A 19861-nucleotide genomic window follows, 5' to 3' on the forward strand; every position below is an offset into this window, starting at 1 on the left:
TGTTTTCCTCCTTTTATTTTTAAAATAAAAAAAAAAGTATCTGAGATCATCCAAGGGCTACTGTGAACAAAGCACAGTATCTACTATTTTACACAGCCTCAGAGTGGTGTGAGATTTTTGCTATGTACAATCCATCACTCTTTCGTACATTCAACAATCTTTAGTAAACACATAGTATTACTATCCTAGATACATCCGTACAAAGGTGAATAGGAAATAAAAGGTAGGTCTTTGCTTGTGAGAGGGAGAGGCAATCTATTCTTACACATATCTTGAACCAGTGTCATGAAGGAGAGCTGTGTGGTACAATAAATCTATAAATGGTAAAATACATCCAGTTATCTGGGACAGGAGGGACTGAGGTTTAAGGTAATTTTGGGGAATAAGAGTTAATTCAAGCAAAAAGGGAAAGTCTCAGAGGTTCTGTGGTGAAGATAGAAGGGCAGTGCAGTTGCAATACAGAGGACAAGCGGTAGCACAGAGTAAGGCAAGGCCAGGGCAGAAAGCAAGGGTCTGCCTCCAAAGAGACACGGCGATGTTTCTTACACTAAAAGCACTCAGTAACAACTGAGTTTTGAAGGCATTTTCTCTAGCCACAGAGTAGAGCACATCTTTGAAGGGATTGGGGCAGATGCATTGGAGACTAGTTAGAAATTTAACAGGATTTTTATTACGGTGTTATTACTTGCTTCCCAAAATGTGTAGTGCCCAAGATTTAGCTTTTTATATTTTTTAAAATGCAGATTATCATTGAACAATGTATTGGCTAAGTAGCAAAATTTAATAAATCCATGTGACCCTTGGAAAAGACCTTTCTGAGAAGCTAAGAATTGGTCCTACAAATCTGAGAGCAGGCGCATGTGATGTATCATGATATGAGGTTGGAGATTACTGAGGAAGGGCATGGTGGAGCTAGAGAATACCTAACTGACAGCATGCTGGTAGAGAACTAGGAATAGCAATTTAGAGGGGATACACACGGTTTAATGACAACTGTTACTTCTAGGGTATCACTTTCTATAAGTAAATTTAATATTTTTATTAATTTGATACTAAATATTACAGTTTGAAATGGACTGGTTCAACTATAATCCCAGCATGTTGGGAGATTGAGGCAGGAGGCTTTCAAGTTCCAGCCCAACTTGGCAAACCTGTCTCAAAATAAAAAATTTTAAAAAGGATGGGGGTGTAGTTCAGTGTGACGGTCCTAGGTTCAATCCTCAGTACTGAAAACCAAAAAACAACAAAACAAACAAACAAACCCCCCAAAAACCTACCCTGCATAAAAGTATATCAAGGCATAAAGTTTTCTTGAGTAATGATCTGTTTTCTATTTAATGGCCCTTGCATCTCATTTACACCATTTAACTCCTCTTCATACAATACATTTTTCTATGGCCACAATGTTCTCTTTAGAGATCTTAGAACAGGCCATGCACTTCATGTCTGTTTCCTGCTGCTTCCCTCCCTGATGCATACCTACTCATCCTTCAGCGTCCAGCTCAGATATCACCTGCTCTGTGGAATTTTGCCCAACACCCACAGCCAGAGATAATTACTCCCACCTCAGTGTTTCCATAGCAATGTGCTGATATCCTTATTATAGCACTCTGCATGGTGGTTAACGTCACTGTTTATACTTCAGTTTCCCTGTTAGACTGTGAGGGAAGAAACTGTATCTTTAACTGTTGATCCATGTAGCAGAGAACAATGCCTGGCACAAAAGGCACTCAATAAATGTTTGCTGATGAACAAATAAGTGTGTAAGACAAAGAAATATGTCTCAAAATAGCTGTTTCTCCATGTATCACATCTTCTGCAATACCTTACTATTTTCTCCACCATTACCTTCCTAGTGACACTGCTAGCTAGAAAGAAATGCTTGCTTTCTCTTCAGTTTAGCATGTACAGACTTGTCCTTGAGTGAACAGCACTTCTAGGCTGCTTTCTACTTAGAATTTTTAGGCAAAGGATTGCCCTCTAAAAGATGTTCATCTTTTTTCATCAACTACATGGTCACTGACATATATATACCTCAAAATTTTAAAATTCTGTATTTTACGAATTTCTTCAGCTAGGGAAGAAAATGTAGAAATTTGTAATTTTAATAATCCTATGCTCTTGGTTTAATACAAAAAGATCTACAATTTTATCATTTGGAATATGATTTAAATGGACATTTATATGGTTAAATACCAGCTAGGCTTTGAAATAAAAACTTAGAATTGGGAAGAAAGCAAACCAAAACGGACATTATTTCTGCATTTGTTTGATGCTCTAATTGATTCCTACTACAGTGATAGCATGCAAGAGATGCTCATAAACAGTGGCAGCTGTTAATCTATTACTTTTAAAATCTATCCAATTTCTTACAAGAACAACTTTCCTTCCCACTCAAATATTTGACAAGTTAACTTTAAAAGCTCTCTATAAATTAATTAAAGCCTATGAAAATCTATTAATAATATATGCTACTGAGGTTACATAAATAGTTCTGAGTTTGTTTATGGTATGTTTCTAACAAAGAAGTTTAAAAGCAAAGCCTCTTGTTACTGCTAATGTGTAACAATAATGTGCAAACTGATATCAGTAAATTCTGTAGTCTCAGAATCCATTTACTTACTTAATATTTTAGGACACAGAAAAAATAACTAATACTGCTATTTAATCATCCACATTCTTATGAAATGAAAGCTTATTAGTTGCTTAGCTTCTTGGTACTTTTGACTAAATGCATTATACTTGCTAGAAGCCTACATTTAGTAGACTATCAATATGTATCAAGAAAATCAATTGCAATATATCTTACATTGTCATGAAAAAAGTGATACAGATCAGTGATTTGCCTATTTTTTTCCCATGAAAGTATTAAATGCAGACATTTTGATGAAAAGGGATATTTCCTTGATATAAACCAAGAATTTCTACTGTACTTTTGACTACATGCTGGGAATGAAACTTCCTTTTTAAAGTTAAAGGATTACTAAAATCAATTTGATATCAGTTTTCACATTATGCACAACTGAAAAATGAAGCCAATTTATATTTGTTTAAACAATGACAAAAGTTCTCAACAGTATTATGCATTAAATTACCATGTTCCAGTCTGTCTCAACTTTTCTGAATATGGGTTCCTTTTTCCGCACTCCATTCTCCCATCCAGAAATGGTTTGATTGTTACTTGAAACTCGGACATAATGATCTTTCACAATATTGTAACAAAGGTACAGCTGTTTAGAAATCTTCTCATTTTCAGAGGGAATGAGCAGGATTTCCTTTCTCTTAAAAAGAAAGCAGAGTTAGTTTTTCAACTTTATCGAAGATATTAAAGGAGTACATTATGTATGGTAGTAAGAGACTCCAACTTAAAAAGAAAGAAATTATACCAATAGAAAAATCTAGAAAATATCATTTCTTCCACCATCACCACCACTACATATTATTTTGTCTACTACAAATAATCTACAGTTGACTTCCTTGTGTTAAAATGTATGTCCTCTTGTATCCATGTTCTACACAGTGATGAAAGGGAGCTTTTAATCAATATAAACGGGGATACGTCTCTTTCCTATTTAACTCACTTCACTGACTTCACAGAATAAACTCCAAAATCATTACCAATGGGTTACAGGCTCAGTATGATTTGTTCCCTGCTGACCTGTTTAACTAGGACTCATGTTACTCTTCCCTTTTATTTTTATGCTCCCACTATGTTAGGTTTCCTTTTATTCTTCAAAAATGTGCAGTGGGCTCTTGTTGTAGGTTGACACATACTGTCTGTCTAGCTAGAATGGTGTTCTTTCTAATCACCATATACTTGATTCTATCTCATCCATTTGGCCTCAGACTATACTCACTTCACCAGAATCTCCTTTCCTGGTACTCTAAGCTAGGGGAGTGTCTAACATAGCTTAATACTGTCATCTGAATGTGTGATATTACTGTAATAGCTCATTTTTACCTTAAAATTGCACACAATTTTTGTATACTAATCCAAAATAAATTCGTATTTGTTTTAGTATAAAATAACCCCTATTTCCTGATATCACTGAGTGAATCTAACATTTGAAAGAGAAGATACATTTATCCTGTGCTTTTATGTGCTAGTGACTCAATGGCTTCTTCTCCTTATGTATAGCCATAGTAGCAACTGGAGTTAGACAGTCCTTGGTAGTGGAGGGTATCCTGTACAGTGCATGTTAAGCATTTTATGCCTACTAGGTGCCAATGGCACTGCCCCTCTTCCAAGCCATGACAGTAAAAAGTCTGCAGACATTGTCAAAGGGTCCCTTAAAGGGAAAATCATCCACTGCTGAGCACCACTAATTTGTTTCAACATCCTGCTATAGTAATTACTAATTGATTAGTCAGGTAGGCAATAAGTTTTTTGTTAAGATTTAGGCAGGAGGTATTAAAAAATACAAACAGTGGAATGTGTAAGAATCAATTAGCACAACATAAAAATACCGTAAGCACAAAAAAAGATACATGTATATATCACTGTTAGAATTTTAAAAGTCTCATTAAATGTATGAAAGAGAAGGTAATTTTTAGGAAAACCTATGAATATTGATGCCAAAAAGGTAAACAAAGGAGTTTATTACTTTTAGAAATTGATTTTATAATTATGGATTGTTGTACTACATGTTACAATGACCAAATAACAAACATTTTCCAACTGTTTCCTTCTCACTGTTTTTTTCCCTCAGTGCTGGGGATTGAAGCCAAGGCCACAGGTATGCTAGGGCAAGTGCTCTACCTCTCAGTCACATCCCTAGCCCTGTTTTCTTTTTTAATCAAAGGTATTTCATAATGCTAACACAAACAATCTGCAAATAAAATCTAAAAGGATTCTCTACTATTTTAGAAAGGATAACTAATTACTAAAGGAAAAGAAAAATACACGTTGGTCACTGAACACAGCATGTACGTAAAACGAACAAAGCAATGTGGAGTAAAACTGACATTAATATTCATGTCTTAAATCTAAAATTAAGATAAAATTGTCATTCTGAAAATAATACCAACAATGTTTCCTTCATTTTGCAAATAATAAGATTTAGTTCCAAATTTTTTAGGATTGCTTATAATATCTATGTTTTAAATTGAACACAGCTGTGAATTAAATTAGCTCTTTTTAAACTGGCTTCATTTAGATTTATGCTTGCAACTTGCACTGCATCAGCAGTGATTTGAATTATTTGTTGAGTTTAGCTCTGGTAATTCCGTGGCTGAACCAATACTTCTAATTGCCTGCTACAGATGATAGGATAAATTAAAATGCAAACATAAAATTTATTGGCGATAATTCACTCCTGGGCATTTTCCCTCAGTAGAGGAATGAACTGTATCAATAGCAAATTTAGAAAAAGTTGTATAAACTTTACTTTGTTTGATACTGATATATGATGAATTATTTTCCTTTAAAGTATTTTTCTTACATATTTTCTTAGATATATATATTAAATATTCTCCAGTGATTCAATTTTAAGCTCCCTAGGGCAAGATATAATCCAGTGCACTTTTTAAATGTTCATTACAGAACCAAGCACATTGACTTTCACCTGGTTCATAAATAGGACTTAACTCCTTTATAGAAATTAAATTTCCACCAGGTGTGGTGGCACATGCCTGTAATCCCAGCACTTGGGAGGCTGAAGCAGGAGGACTGCCTTGAGTTTGAAGACAGCCGGCATGCCACATAATGAGTTAAAGGCCAGCCTGCACTACATAATGAGACTCTATCTCAAAAAAACCAAAGAAACAAAACCAAGACCAAAAGAAATTAAATTTCCATTGTTATTTAATTTCTGGAGATCAAATGACAATACTACTAAAATAAGTCTGATAATAAATAGAAGTCACACCAACAATTATTTCCTGTTGGGTTGGGAGGTCACAATCCCAGCAGTTGGGAGGCTGAAGCAGGATGACTGCTTTGAGTTTGAGACCATCCTGGGTTACAAAGTCAGTTCAAGGCCAGCCTGAACTACAAAGGAAAAGCCTGTCTCAAAAAACTAACAAAAACAAAAACAAACCCTCAAACCCAGTGATTTTGCCAATACCAGATGCATGCAAGCATATACTAAGAAATATACTTTTATCACCTGAATTACCCAAATGCTGAATTTCCCTATACTTTTTTACATTTTCATATGGGGGAAAAAAAAGTAGTTTTTTTTTTTGATGTATCAAAATCTTATTTGAAAAAAATCTGAACAGGCACTTTGCAAGAGAGGATACAGTACTCACCAAAATGCAAACTCATACTGCAAGAGTACTATATACTACCAGAATTGTTGAAAAAGAGGTACTATAATACCAAATGCAGGCAGAGATGTGAAGAAAAATCTCACATGTTGCTACTAAGAATGCATACTGGTACAACCACTTTGGAAAACTGGCAGTGTTGTGGTTTAGATCTAAAATGTTTCCCAAGCTCTCAAGTGTTTGGAAGGTGACTGGATAATGCGGCTGCTATACGCATCAGCAGACTAATCCACTCATGAGTTCTTCGCTACATGTGCTGTTAGGAGTTTGGGCTTATTTAGAGGTGGGTCACTTGGGGGATGTTACTTGGAAGGGTGTATTCTTGTTCCTGCTCCCCTCTTATCCTTCTGCTTCCTGGCTGCCATGGGTAAGTAGCTTTCCTCTGACATGCCCTTTTTGCCTTGGAGCCAACCAAAAATGCACTGAATCTTGTAAAAATCTTAAGCCAAAATAAACCTTTCTTCCTTTAAATTGTTGGGTGTTGGGGTATCCCAGTAAGGAGAAAATGATTAACAATGGCAGCATCTACCCAAGTCTGAACATACACTCTCATGACTTAGTGATTCCACACTTGGGTACATATACAATAGAAATGCATAAATGTATTCACTGAAATACATAAATCAATGTTGACAGCAGCACACTTTAACATAGTCAAAACCTACAAACAACCAAAATGCCTGCTAATAGTGAAATGGATAAAGTATAATACTGTTATGGCATGCATCTAGATGACCACAGAGCCTCATGTACTCATAGGTGGGGCTTTTCTGAGGTGGACAGATTCAGAGTGTGTGATACTGGGATTAAGGGCACTTGGTAGTAGATCAGTCCACTAATTAATTTATCATAGTTCTGGTTCTGAAAAAGAGGACGGCCTGCCCTGGGTGTGGGTGGAACTATCCAAAAGTATTGTAGCCTAGATGGGACAAAAGGAAAAGTAGCTGCTTGCTGCCTTCTGCCTGACACACCATGAACTGTTTCTTCTCTGTGATTCCCCTCTGCCATGCCACACTGCCTTGGACCCAGCTTATGATGGACTAAAACTTCTACAAACTGTAAGTGGAAATAAACCTTTCTTTTTTAATTTGTGGGTGTCAGGTTTTCTGTCCCAGCAATGAGAAAAGTAACTAAGACAACAGATTGGCATAGTAGAATATTATACAGAAAAGAATATTTATGAATTTCACTACCATAATGTGTGAAGAAAAGCTATACACAAAGAGTACATACTATATGATACCATCTAAATATTCACCTGCATAATAACAGATAAAACTAAGATGCGATGTTAACAACCAAGATAATGGTTACTTTTGGGAGTGCCAAGTATCTACTGGAAAGAAACTCATGCTTGTTTCTGGGGTTCTGGTGATCCACTGTTTTGGTCACTGATTATATACAGTGGTACCTTGGTTCATGAACAGTTTTGTTTGCAAATGATTTTGCTTGCAAATAAAAGCATTTGGCAAAGTTTTGGTTTTGTGTGCAAACTATGCATTGTGTGGCAAACATGAAGCCATCTTTCTTGTACAAACACAAATGTAGCCATCATTTCCAAAATCATGGAATAAATTAAGTTCATGAACTGAGGGACCACTGTAGCTGTTAAATTTGCAAAAACTCATTAAGAAATATGTGTATTTTTCTGTCTAGTCTTTTGTAAAAGTTCTCCTGTGATAAAAACAGAAAGGAAAAATGGGAAAATTCTACTTTACAATGCTATGCTTCTTTTATGATTATACTATGTCAATCAATTACCACTTCTTTTTACCTGTTGCATTTCTAAATAGTAATTGAAAGGCCATGGCCAATGGATTGTTTTTTCTGTAAGCAAAGAACATATTATGGTAAGCAGAAAATATATTCTAGAATACATTAAATACCTCTAGACCCACTTCACCTCGAGCTACTCTCCAAGCCAATGACCCAGATATTCTTCCACCAAGTTCTCCAGGTTTAGGGGTTTTGGGAGATATAAATTCAACAAGTTCCACAATTATCCTCTGCAGAAGTTCTTTTCTTCTACTTTCTGATAAAGATAGTTGTCTCTGTCATTAATATTAAAAAAAAAGATAAGATTACAGAAATGTAAGAATCCAAGTCTAAGCAAGAATATAATTAAAACATAACATCTGTATTTTATGAGATCTTAAAAAAAGCAATCAATTTGATTTCCATACACGTATTATTTGGAAAATAAAACAGTGTGGAAAACTTAATTTTATGCTGAGAAATCATTTAACATCTATTTCTCTGCATGACCTCCGCTATCCTAGGTTTAGAACAGAGGTAGCACCTTCGGTTTTTGGCTATGATGGACTAGGATGTTGTTATGCTTTGCATCTAGGTGTCCCCCCAAAGCCTCGTGCAGTCACAGGTGGGGCTTTTTCAGAGGTGGCTGGATCTACCATGTGTGATGCTGGGATTAACTATGTGTGCTTACTAAATTAGTCCACTGATAGTTTTGGCACCTGCCCTAAACTGAATAGCCTAGATAGAATATAAAAAGAGCAGAAAGAAGCCTCTATTGTTGCTTGTCACTAGTAGCTTGCGTGCTTTTGCTGTCTTCTGCCCGCCTTGAACTGTTTTTCCTCTGTAACGCCCCTCTACCATCATATCCTGCTTGGAGTCAGCCAATGATGAACTGTAAGTTCTACAAACTGTAAGTCAAATAAACCTTTCCTCCTTTAATGTTGGATTTCAGGTATTTTATTCTCAGCAATGAGGAAGTGTAACTAAGACAGAATTTGGTACAAGGATTGGGATCAGGAAGGGTTCACCCAGATTTCAAAGGAAGGCATGAGGCCAGGCTGTGTACCTGAGAGGGTAGTATGTGAAGCTCTGAGTGTGAAGCTGAAGATGCAGAGAACTCAGAAGTTTGGAGAAGCCAGGAACATAGATCGTGTGAGGAAAACTGCAAGGAGGGAGCAGAGCAGGCCCAAGAGAGAAGTCACAGGAGCTACTATAACCACAAGCAGTGCTACAGGGGTGGAGCAACCCAAGCCCCTTGGAATTCACATCTTGCCACAGACTGCCTTGAATGCTGGACATGGAACTATAGCACTTAATGTTTACCCTGCAGGGTTTTATTTTTGCTTTGTTCCCATTCTTTTCTATCCCCTTAATTTGTACCTTTTGGAACAGAAATGTGTGTTTTCTGCCATTGAATGTTGGAAGTGTTTAACTTCCTTTTCATTTGTATAGGGGCTTGCAGCTACGAGTTTGCCTTAAATCTCAGTGGAGACTTCAGACTTAAAGACTTTCCAGCAATATTGAAACTGTTAGAATTCTGGCAACTTTCGGAGATAGACTAAATGCCTTTTGCATAAAGGGATGTACATGAATGAGTCTTTGGGGAGCCAGGGGCAGAGTGCTAGAGCTTGAGTTTAGATGTTCCTCAAAGCCTCGTGCAGTTATATGTGGGGCTTTTTCAGAGGTGGGTGGATCCAGAGTGTGTGACTGATTCATGGTGCAGTGCTAGGATTAACGGTGCTAGGATTAAGGGTGCTAGGATTAAGGGCGTGAGTGCTATCTGCACTAAAAACAGGTAGCCTGGATACAACATAAGGGACAGAAAGAGGCTTGCTTGCTACTTATTTGTAGTCTGTCACTTGTCACTAGTCACTTGATTACTTTACTACCTTCTGCTTGCCATGGGCTGTTTCTCCTCTGTAATGTCTGTCTGCCATGCCACCCTGCCTTGGAGCTAGATGATTATGGAATGAAATCTTTATAAACTGTGAGCTAAATAAACTATTACTCCTTTAACTCTGGGTGTCCAGTATTTCATCTCAGCAATGAGAAAAAGTAAGGATGACAGAATTTGGTACCAGGTAAGTGGGGTTATTGCTAGAACTGTACCTGACTGTGTGGTTTAAGAGCCTCTGCACTTGGCTTATGAGAAGAGTCTGGAAAGGTTCAGAGATCCCAGACAAAGAAGCAACCCTGGAATGCCTAAGGCTGCACCTGATGCGAGATTCTGGTCAGAGCTCAGAGACCTGGAATGGTGACAGAAATATCGCTGGTTACGCCCAGGTCCAGGAGGTTTCTGCTGGGAGGAATGACTGCATTGGGTGTTGGGACTCCAGACAATGTGTGCTATGGCTTGGCATAAAGTCTGCCTGCATTTTGTTCATATTCAGAGACTGCTTGAGACTGAGATAAGAGCAGTGATCTAATTAGGTGGCAGAAGAAATTTCAATGCAGTCTAATGTTGAAGCTGTGGCATGGCTACTGTTGGAAGCTTTCAACCTGATTTATGTTTTGAGAATCAAAAGTAGAGCTCAGCAGAATGATTCAAAATATTGGGTTTGGCCAGAAAGGAAGCTCCAGTACAGTCGTGGTCTGCAAAGATGGAACAGAGGAGAAACTGGTAGCTGAAAAACTAGCAAGAAAAGTCAAGCATTTCAGAAGATGACAACAGAAAAGATGGTCTGAGGATATCACAAGAACTAGCAAAACCACAGCCTGGGCAGCCTCAGAGTTGCAAAGGTGAAAGACTTTGCTTTGAGAAGAAATCCCCAGAGCACCATGTTCCAAAATAGCAGTGGCCTAGAGAATTTCATCCTTGGGATTAGATTCAGAGTCTTCAGCAATCCAGGCACTTGACCTCTATATCCAAGAAAGAAGAAAAACTGGCTACTCCTTCAGCAGGCAGCAGACCCTGGTATCAGCCACATGGTGCTGGTTGTAGGTGCATGTAGAAGAAGAGTTGTGGGGTCAGGAAAACTTCCACTCGTATTTCAGAAGGTCTGGGAGGCCAGGTAGTGTGCCCTTAGAGGACAGTGTGTGAAACTGTAAGCATGAAGCCGAAGGTGCGGTGGAGATCCCAGAAGGAGTCTGGAGATGCCAGGAACATGTATTATCAGAGAAAAGCTGCAAGGAGTAAACATAGCCAAGCTCAAGAGAGAAGCTGTGAGAGCTGTTACCAGTAGTGTCACAGGGGTAGAGCCATCCAAGCCCTTTGGAGGTCATATCTTGCCACAGATTGCCAGGGATCTTGGATAGAACTACAGGATTTAATCTTTTGCTTTGCTGTATTTTGGTCCTGCTTTTTTTCCTATCCTTCCTGACCCCCTTTTTGTACCTTTTGGAAGAGAAATGTTTATCTTATACCATTGTATGTTGGAAGTGTTTAATCTTTTCCTTTGTACAGAAGCTCACAGGTGAGTTTGCCTTAAATCTCAGAGGAAACTTTGAACTTGCACTTTTCAGCAATGCTGAAACTGTTAGGACTTTGGTGACTCTTGCATAAAAGGATATGCATAAGCCTTTGGGGGTCCAAGGGTGGAATGTTATGGCTTGTGTTTAGATGTCACCCCAAAGCCTCATGAAGTCAGAGGTGAATGAATTATGAATATGTGATGCTGAGATTAAGGGTGTGTGATGACTAAATTAGTTTACTGATTGGCTTGGCATCTACCCTAAACTGGGTAAACCAGACAGAATATAAAAGGGGCACAAAGAAGCTGCTATTATAGTTTGCTTCCTTTTGTTGTCTTCTGCCTGTCTTAGAACTATTTCTTTTGTGATGGCCCTCAGTCATGCCATCCTGCCTTGGAGCCAGCCAACTATTAACTGAAAGCTCTATAAACTGTAAACAAAATAAACTCTTCCTCCTTTGAGTGTCAGGTATGTTGTCTCAGCAACGAGGAAAAGTAATTCAGACAGTTGTATTTTGTCAAATCCTTGCTAAGAAAAGGTAGAGAAACATACACACATATTCAAACACTTGTTTGAATGCAACAGACAGGTACCAATATAGCTAGAACTTGAGAAGTCAAGACCAAGAGAGGAAATGAACTGAATTGAAGGGAACATAATGCACCCCTCTCTACTTCTAGGCCTTTGCCAATTATTAAGTAGGTAAGAAGAAAAGGCTGGAAAACTAAGCACAAACTAATGATTAAAGTGCAGAACACCAAAGCAAAATTCTTAGCAGAATCAAAGTGCAGGAGAAAATAAATAAATTAGCAATGTAAGAGTTTTCTGAGACAAGATGGTCTAGCAAATACTCTAGCTTTTCAGGTTGGGATCTCCAAGGGTTATACATGAAAGATAACAGATTCAAAATAAAATGGGAAGTCACTGTGAATGTCAATTACTAGATTAAGGTGGTCTGTTCTATTCTGGTTGCCAGCCAGAAGCAAAATTATTTGCTTTTAAGTTAAAAAAATTTCATGTGTATAGAATTGAATATTTCACTATGAAAGCAGTATGAAATGAACCTTCCTTCTTTGATAGCCCGAATTCCTTCTCTTCTCAGAAGTAGTCACTGCTAGCTGGGCATGGTGGCACACACCTGTAATCCCAACACTCAGGAGGCTGAGGTAGGAGGACTGCCCTGAGTTTAAAGATAGCCTTGGCTACACCGTGAACAAGTGAAGGGGAGAGAGGACAAGCCTCCTTCAGTCCCTTATACTATATGCAGGCTTCCCAACCTAGGGCACATAGAGCACTCACACCCTTAATTCCAGCATTGGACAATGAATCTCAGACTCAATTCAATCTCAGACTCTAGATTCAGCCACCTCCAAAAAGCCTAACCCCCATGACTGCATGACGCTTTGCGGTGTCAGCTAAACACAAACCAAAACGTATACCTGCTTATTAAGCCCATTAATAGTCTCACGAAGTAATTCTTCTGTTATTGCAGTTCTTCTGGAGATCACCTCTTCATGCTTACAAGAATATCTCCAAGTGACATCAACTACCTGAAACAGATAACAATACAAATATTTAGTAAGAGTAGAACTATCAACCTTTATTTGATAAATACCTAAAATATATGTAACGTAACTGCAATTTAAGAAATACTATACTATGTAAGTTTTAAAAACCTGTGAAGGAAGCTGAAGACAATATCTTGCTTTTAAAAAAATTTCTGAAAAGGTATACTTCCAAGAAGCACTTTGATAAAAAGATGAAAATTTCAGAATACTAGCTTTTTAAGATTTACTCACAAAGCTGATTCTACAAATTGAACAAGAATAAACTTTATCTATTTTATTATGTTCAATTTATATTACAGAACAACTTATTTTTGATAAAAGTGTGATGATTCAATGGAAAAAGGAGAGTAAGGTGCTGGCATATGTATGTAATCCTAGCACTCAGAGGCTTAGTTAGGGGGACTGCTGCGAGTTTGAGGCCAGCCTAAACTACACAGTGAAAACAACAACAAAAAAGAGAATCTCTGCAACAAATGGTACTGAAACAATTCATTATCCATATGCCTCAAATGCATTTCGATCTATACTTGGACCATCTGCAAACATTTACTCAAATTGATTGCAGACCAAATGTAAAGCTAAAAATGTACAGTTTCTTTAAAAAATGAGAGATAATATTATGACCTGGACTAGGTAAAAATTTCTTAGCTACAACATCAAAAATCACAATCTATTAAAAAAGAAAAACAGCACTGGTCAATTGGACTTCACTGATTTGTTTTTTTCAAAAGTCATTAAAGAGCATCAAAAGCTACTGACAAAAGAGAAAAAACTTGCAAACCATGTATCTGATAAAGTGCTTATATAAGAATACATAAAGAATTCTCAAAATTCAATGATAAGAAAACAATGTCAAAAAATCAGCCAACAGGAAGATACAGATGGCAAACACGTAAAAAGGCCCTAAACATTATCTGTCATTAGGAAAGTACAAATGAAAAGCAAGGCAATATCCACTACACACCTATTAAAAGGGCCACAATTTAAAATTCAACAATAATAAATGTTAGCAGGGATATGAAAAAACAATGTTCACATACTACTAGTGAGAATATAAAATGGTGCAATCACTTTGAAAAAAATGGCTCACCAGTTTCCTAAGAAGTTGTATATACACTTACCATATGATCCAACCATTCAACTCTGAGGCATTAAACAAAGATAAAAACAAATATATGCCTATATAAAGACTTGTGAAATTAAATATTTAACAAGCTTATTTTAAAACATTAAAGACAGAAAATTACCCAAGTGTTCACCAACAGTGAACCAGGGTGCATCTACACACTGGAATACGGAGAATAATAATGATTTCATGTGTATGCAAATGACCAACTTTATTAAATTTCAGACTTTAAATATGCATCTTATTATTGTCAGTTATGCCTTCAGAAAACGGTCAAAGAAGAAAAAATACATTTTACTGTTGGAAACCAGTTTTTTTCTCTTATGCCCTACCTCATCTTTAGAAAATGCTATGATATAGGAAAGCTTCTTGCCCCATCCTATTTCATAAAGGAGTGGTTTGTCACAGACATCTTCACATGCATCACAGTGCAGCCACCGCTGCTGAGAAGGAGAATAGACTTCTGTCCAAACATGGTCTACTCAAGTAAGAAAAGAAAGAAAAATAAGGAAATAAAAGTGAACTGTATAAAACCACAATGGCTTCCAAATCTATATATGAACTCCTAAGGATCACATCATAAACTGTAATATTCTAAACTTCAGCTAGTAAAAGTGAGCGTTTTGTGGTGCATGCAACTCTAGACTAGAATAATAACCTTTCATGCAGTCAATTTTAGAAAATAAAAATAATGTGTATCACTCTAAAGAAGGCAAACATATTAAACATAGCATCAAAACTATCAGCCTCAGTTTGCCAATGTGAAGGAAATTAGTGCTACTTTTGAAACTGCAGTATGTTTCTCTGGACCCTAAAATGCAGAAATACCAGGCAGTTTAACTGAATTTCTCATTACTGATGATTTATATTTGACTATAAAAACATAAATGTTAACTGAAGGTTTAATTTGATTCTAAAAATAAAAACACTGAAAACACAAGTAGAACTCTAAAACAAGAAAAATGACTTTTGAACATGTAGACAACATGAGTTATTTCTAAATAAAGACAATGAAGACGTCTTTGGCTTTTCTTAACATTATTTCCGTACACTGTGACTTCTTGACTAAATCATTATAGTAATCCCTCTGAAAGTGAAGATTTCTATAGCACATTATTATACATTCTGATCTATGCAGGAACATTGCTGTGAATGTCATGATAAAGTGTTAACAGAACAGAGTGCAAAGTATAGTACCAGACACTGTGCTGGTACACTACAAAAACCTTGTGCTTTCTTCAAAAAAACCTGAGGTTAGGATTACTATTATTTCATAGATGACAAATGGAAGATTAGACGAACAAGGAAATATGAAAAGCTGATAAACTCAGCGTAAACTTAAGCTGTAAATATACAAAGCAATATTGCTCCTCTGCTCATGCCACGTTCTGTACCTGTGTAATCCCAAACATAGCGAGCCTCAAACCCTAAAGCTCGGCAGCACAGTGTGAAACAATTGGCCCACTCGCCACATCGTCCACATCTTGTCTCCAGAAGTTTCTCAGGGTTGTTATATCTGGTTTAATAAAACAACAACAAAAAACCAACAGCTCTTATTTGCTATCAAAATAAAAATTTTTAAAGAATGTATATTACGTCTATGCTAAATATTCATCATGTTTCTTAATTTCTTTTAAAATATTGATTGAAAGGCCTAGAATATGTAAGACATTGTGTTAGAATCTTTGTTGAAAAGTGCTAACAGTGGCAATGGGAGTTTAAAAGTCCTATAGCGTGAAGAATTAATACATTTTTACTACATGGCAGAGTGGGACAGAAACTTTACAACAGGTCTGATTTACTGTTGTGGAAAGTGGTTAGGGAGGAGAACTCATTTGAAGTGGGCCTTAAAATACAAGTTTGGATAGACACATTCTGTAGGAAATCTAAGGTATTAAACATTAACAACTGGTAATAACTAGCTCACTGTGTTAAAAGGTAAATGACTTTAAGCTGTTCAATAAAGATTTCAAGTTGGTTCAATTTTACTTAAAAGCTATTTATCCTTTCTAATTATCATTTTGATTAAATATTTATTCTTCTCAAGTATTAAAGGTGCTTGCTAACTTGGAAGTTGTTTTCAAAGAAGTCTTCAGCACAAAAGTTACTCCAATTGCAGGGCTTGATGGCGCACACCTGTAATCTCAGCACTCAGGAGGCTGAAGCAGGAGGACTGCTCTGAGTTTGAGGCCAGCCTGGACTACATGGTAAGTTCAAGGGCACCCTGAACTACAGAGCAAGACTCTGTCTCAAAAACAAAAATAAAAGTTACTCCAATTATAAAACTGTCATAAATATGGAGAATACCAAATTTCCACATGGTATTGAGAAGGCTTTTGAGTTGGAATAGCTAAAAAGGAAAAGTGCTCTATTCTAGCTAACTACACAGGTCACTCATGAGCCCAGAAGTCAAAAGAGGCAAAAGAAATAGGCATAATGAGCTGGCTCTGCAATCACAAACCTGTTGAGCAGATACTTTTGCTTAAGCTAAATTAAATGCATTTAGAACTTAAGTAATTAACTGAAAAAGATGTGTGTTTATTTATTATTATTGTTTTCTTGAGACAAGGTCTCACTGTGTAGTTCAGGGTAGTCTTGAATTCACTATATAGCCTAGACTGATCTCAAACTCATGGTGATCCACCTGCCTCAGCCTCATTCACAGGTGCTGGAATTACAGGTATGCACCACCACACCCAGAAAGATGTGAATTTAAATTGAAGCACAGTAACAGAATCAGAATATCCTATGATTCCATCTCCTGTATACACCACTTGTGCCAAGACAAATGGATCAGATGAAGGGCATAGTATAGTAGTGGCAGTGTGTGCACTTGGCATGTGCTTGGCATGTGTAACTCTGGTTGGATCCCCAAACCTTCCCTGAGCCCCCCTCAAAAGGGTAGATTAGTTTCCAATTAATAGTGTTTAGGGCTGGTAGGGCTGGAGGTACAGATCAGTGGCAGAGTGCTTTTCTAATATGCTTGAGGCCCTGGGTTAGATCTGCACTGAAAAAAAAGTATGTGTTATCCTAACCCAAAAGAGAAAATAGCTAACAATAAAACAAGAAATTGATTAGAAAGGAAAAAAATTCTTTGCATTAACATCTATGCTAGTCTGCGCCACTCCACACTGCATTATTAGTTTAAAACCCAACTGCCTAAAGAGTTTATGAGGAGGCTATAAATATATATATCTACTAATCTCTTTATCTACTAATCTCTGCAGAAGGGTTGTGCAGATGTATGGTGAATGAAGAAATAATACTAATTACAGATAATCACTGGGTATTAGATTCTGTTTAGCTTGTATTTTGTATGCAATAGGGCTATTCCAAATTAAGGACAGAATTGACTACCTAGGTCAGCTCTCACCTAGGTTGGCTTAGAAACATGATATCTTTTTTTGCATAATAATACAAATAAACTGTAATATCTGCTAATTAGAAAATATGACATGAGTCTTATACATTAAAAGATGGAAAAATTAACTGAAAAAAGGTATTTCAAAAACTTTGTATCTTTTTTGCACAATACAAACTTTGTAAGTATTGCTAATTAGAAAGTAATATGAGTCTTACACATTAAAAGATGGAAAAATCAATTGAAAAATTAAAATTTCCTTATTTAAAAATTAGAGATATGAGGGGTAGGTCAGGTTGGGTAGGTAGGAGATTCCTAGTTAAAACGAATTTCTACCTTTAAAAGAAAATAATATGATTGCACTACACTACACTTAACCAAAATTTAATGATTATTTTAAGTATTCTTAATGCATATGAGTACTTTCAGAAAATTAAAAATCACACATTAAAAGAATATAAGATTTGGAGAACTGAAAATACTATGACTATGCTCAAAATGTGTAATCTTGTAAAAGAACCAAAAGAAAATATTTTAGAGTTTGTAGGTATTACGGTCTGTCTGTCACCAACATATAACTCCACTATTGTAGCCTGAAAACAGTCACAGACTCTAAGCAAATGAATCTTCAGGGCTGTATTCTAATAAAACATTATTTACGAAAGCAGGTGTGGGCTGGCTTTAGCCTACCAGTCACTGCAGACCTCTGTTCTAAAAAAATGTATTTCTAATAGGTAAAATGAAGATGTAAGAGTTTACCTAATAAAAATTTGCTTCTAGTCTTTCCATTCAGAGATTACTGTAGCTTTATTTTCCAGATACCCACCTTGGGAATCGATTGTTGAGCTGACATGTATCACAGTAATGATCTTCTACAAGGTGTGCACCCCACTTTAGCTCCTCCTCATTGGGTAATAATGACTTATCTTTAGATCTAGTCTTTCCACCACATTTGGTGCATGAAATGTCATTTACCCAATGAAAAAATTCCTCCTTAAACCAGTGCAAAAGCTCCAGCAAAAGAAAATCCTCATCACTTATATTGGCACCTGAAAAGTTAAAAAGAGAACCAACTGAGATCCAAAGCTGACAAAAATCTAAAAATATCCACACATATTGTACTGTACATATTCTCAAGTTGGAGCTGAAATATATAAAGCAGAGCATGATATAAAAGACTTTCATAAATAAGATGTATGAGTTGCGGGTATATGACAATGTGAACTAGGCAGAAATACAATGACCTCTGTAACTACACATTTAGAACAGGACATTTACTATCTTTTGTTTTGCTTTATTTTTGAGACAGGGTCTCCTATATAGTCCAGGCTGACCTTGAACTTGCTATGTAGGTGAAGGTAGCCTCAAACTTGCAGTGATCCACTTGCCTAAGCATCCAGAGTGCTAAGATTACAGGTGTATGCCACCATGCCTGGATCATTTACTGTTTTATATCTACTCTCTGACATGCATAACAAGTGTTACATAATGACTTGCAGGAAACTACAGTCAGTTTAGAACTATCTTGAAACACAAGCAAGTTAGGAAAGTCTAATTTCAAAAACCATTTAAGGATGGGTACAAGTGGGGATACAGATTAGGGCTTAGAGGCCTACAGAACTCTAGTTAGTCATGATCAGAAAAAAAAAAAAATTAAAGCATATAACAGTCAAGAAATTTCAGAATATTCCAGAAATTCAACACAAAAAACAGAATGGTAAAAGTAGTTAGAAAAAGAAATCACCTATAAAGGAAAACCCATCAGAACCACAGCGGAGTTCTCAACTCAAACCCTTAAGTCAAGGACAGCTTGGAGTGAAATATTTCAAGCCCTAAAAGACCCAATTCAGAATGATGTACCCTGTAAAATTATTTTTCAAACTTGATGGAGAAATAAGATACTTCCATGACAAAGAACACCTGAAGAAATTCATGACCACCAAACCAACACTCTAAAAAGTTCTGAAGGATATTGTAGAAAAACACTTAAGACAGCAATTGAATCCTAATAGAATGAGTCCACAGGTAAGGCAGCAATTAAACAGAAGGGAAAGAAAGGGAACCAACCACAGGAAAATATATATGACAAGGATAAATTGATACATGTCCATTGTAACTATAACTGTGAATAGTGTCAATTCATCAATCATATGAAACAGATTGACAGAATAAATCAAGAAACAAGACCCACCAATATGCTGCATACAAAACCACATTTAACCAGAAAGAAATTCATAGACTGAAAGTCAAAGGATGGAAAAAATAATCCACGGCACAGGAACCCGGAATAAAGCAAGAGTAGCTATTCTATTTGAAGTCATAGTGGATTTCAAGCCAAGACTGATCAAGAGACACAAAAGCTCGGAGCTG

The 19861-nt window shown here is 36.6% G+C and overlaps 1 protein-coding gene across 1 annotated transcript in view; it reads right to left on the reverse strand.

Moving 5' to 3' along the window:
• Positions 1 to 19861, reverse strand: part of Ngly1 (N-glycanase 1) — a gene marked incomplete at its 5' end in the record, with an annotated part of 81246 nt that overhangs the window by 16701 nt on the left and 44684 nt on the right. The window contains 6 exon segments of the mRNA XM_013515676.1: positions 3096 to 3281; positions 8157 to 8321; positions 12876 to 12986; positions 14463 to 14608; positions 15525 to 15646; positions 18318 to 18540. Of these exon segments, the coding sequence (XP_013371130.1) occupies positions 3096 to 3281; positions 8157 to 8321; positions 12876 to 12986; positions 14463 to 14608; positions 15525 to 15646; positions 18318 to 18540 (953 nt within the window).

The sequence above is a fragment of the Chinchilla lanigera genome, unplaced genomic scaffold, assembly GCF_000276665.1.
Source record: "Chinchilla lanigera isolate Chin_1 unplaced genomic scaffold, ChiLan1.0 scaffold00029, whole genome shotgun sequence".
In the NCBI taxonomy this organism is placed as follows: Eukaryota; Metazoa; Chordata; class Mammalia; order Rodentia; family Chinchillidae; genus Chinchilla; species Chinchilla lanigera.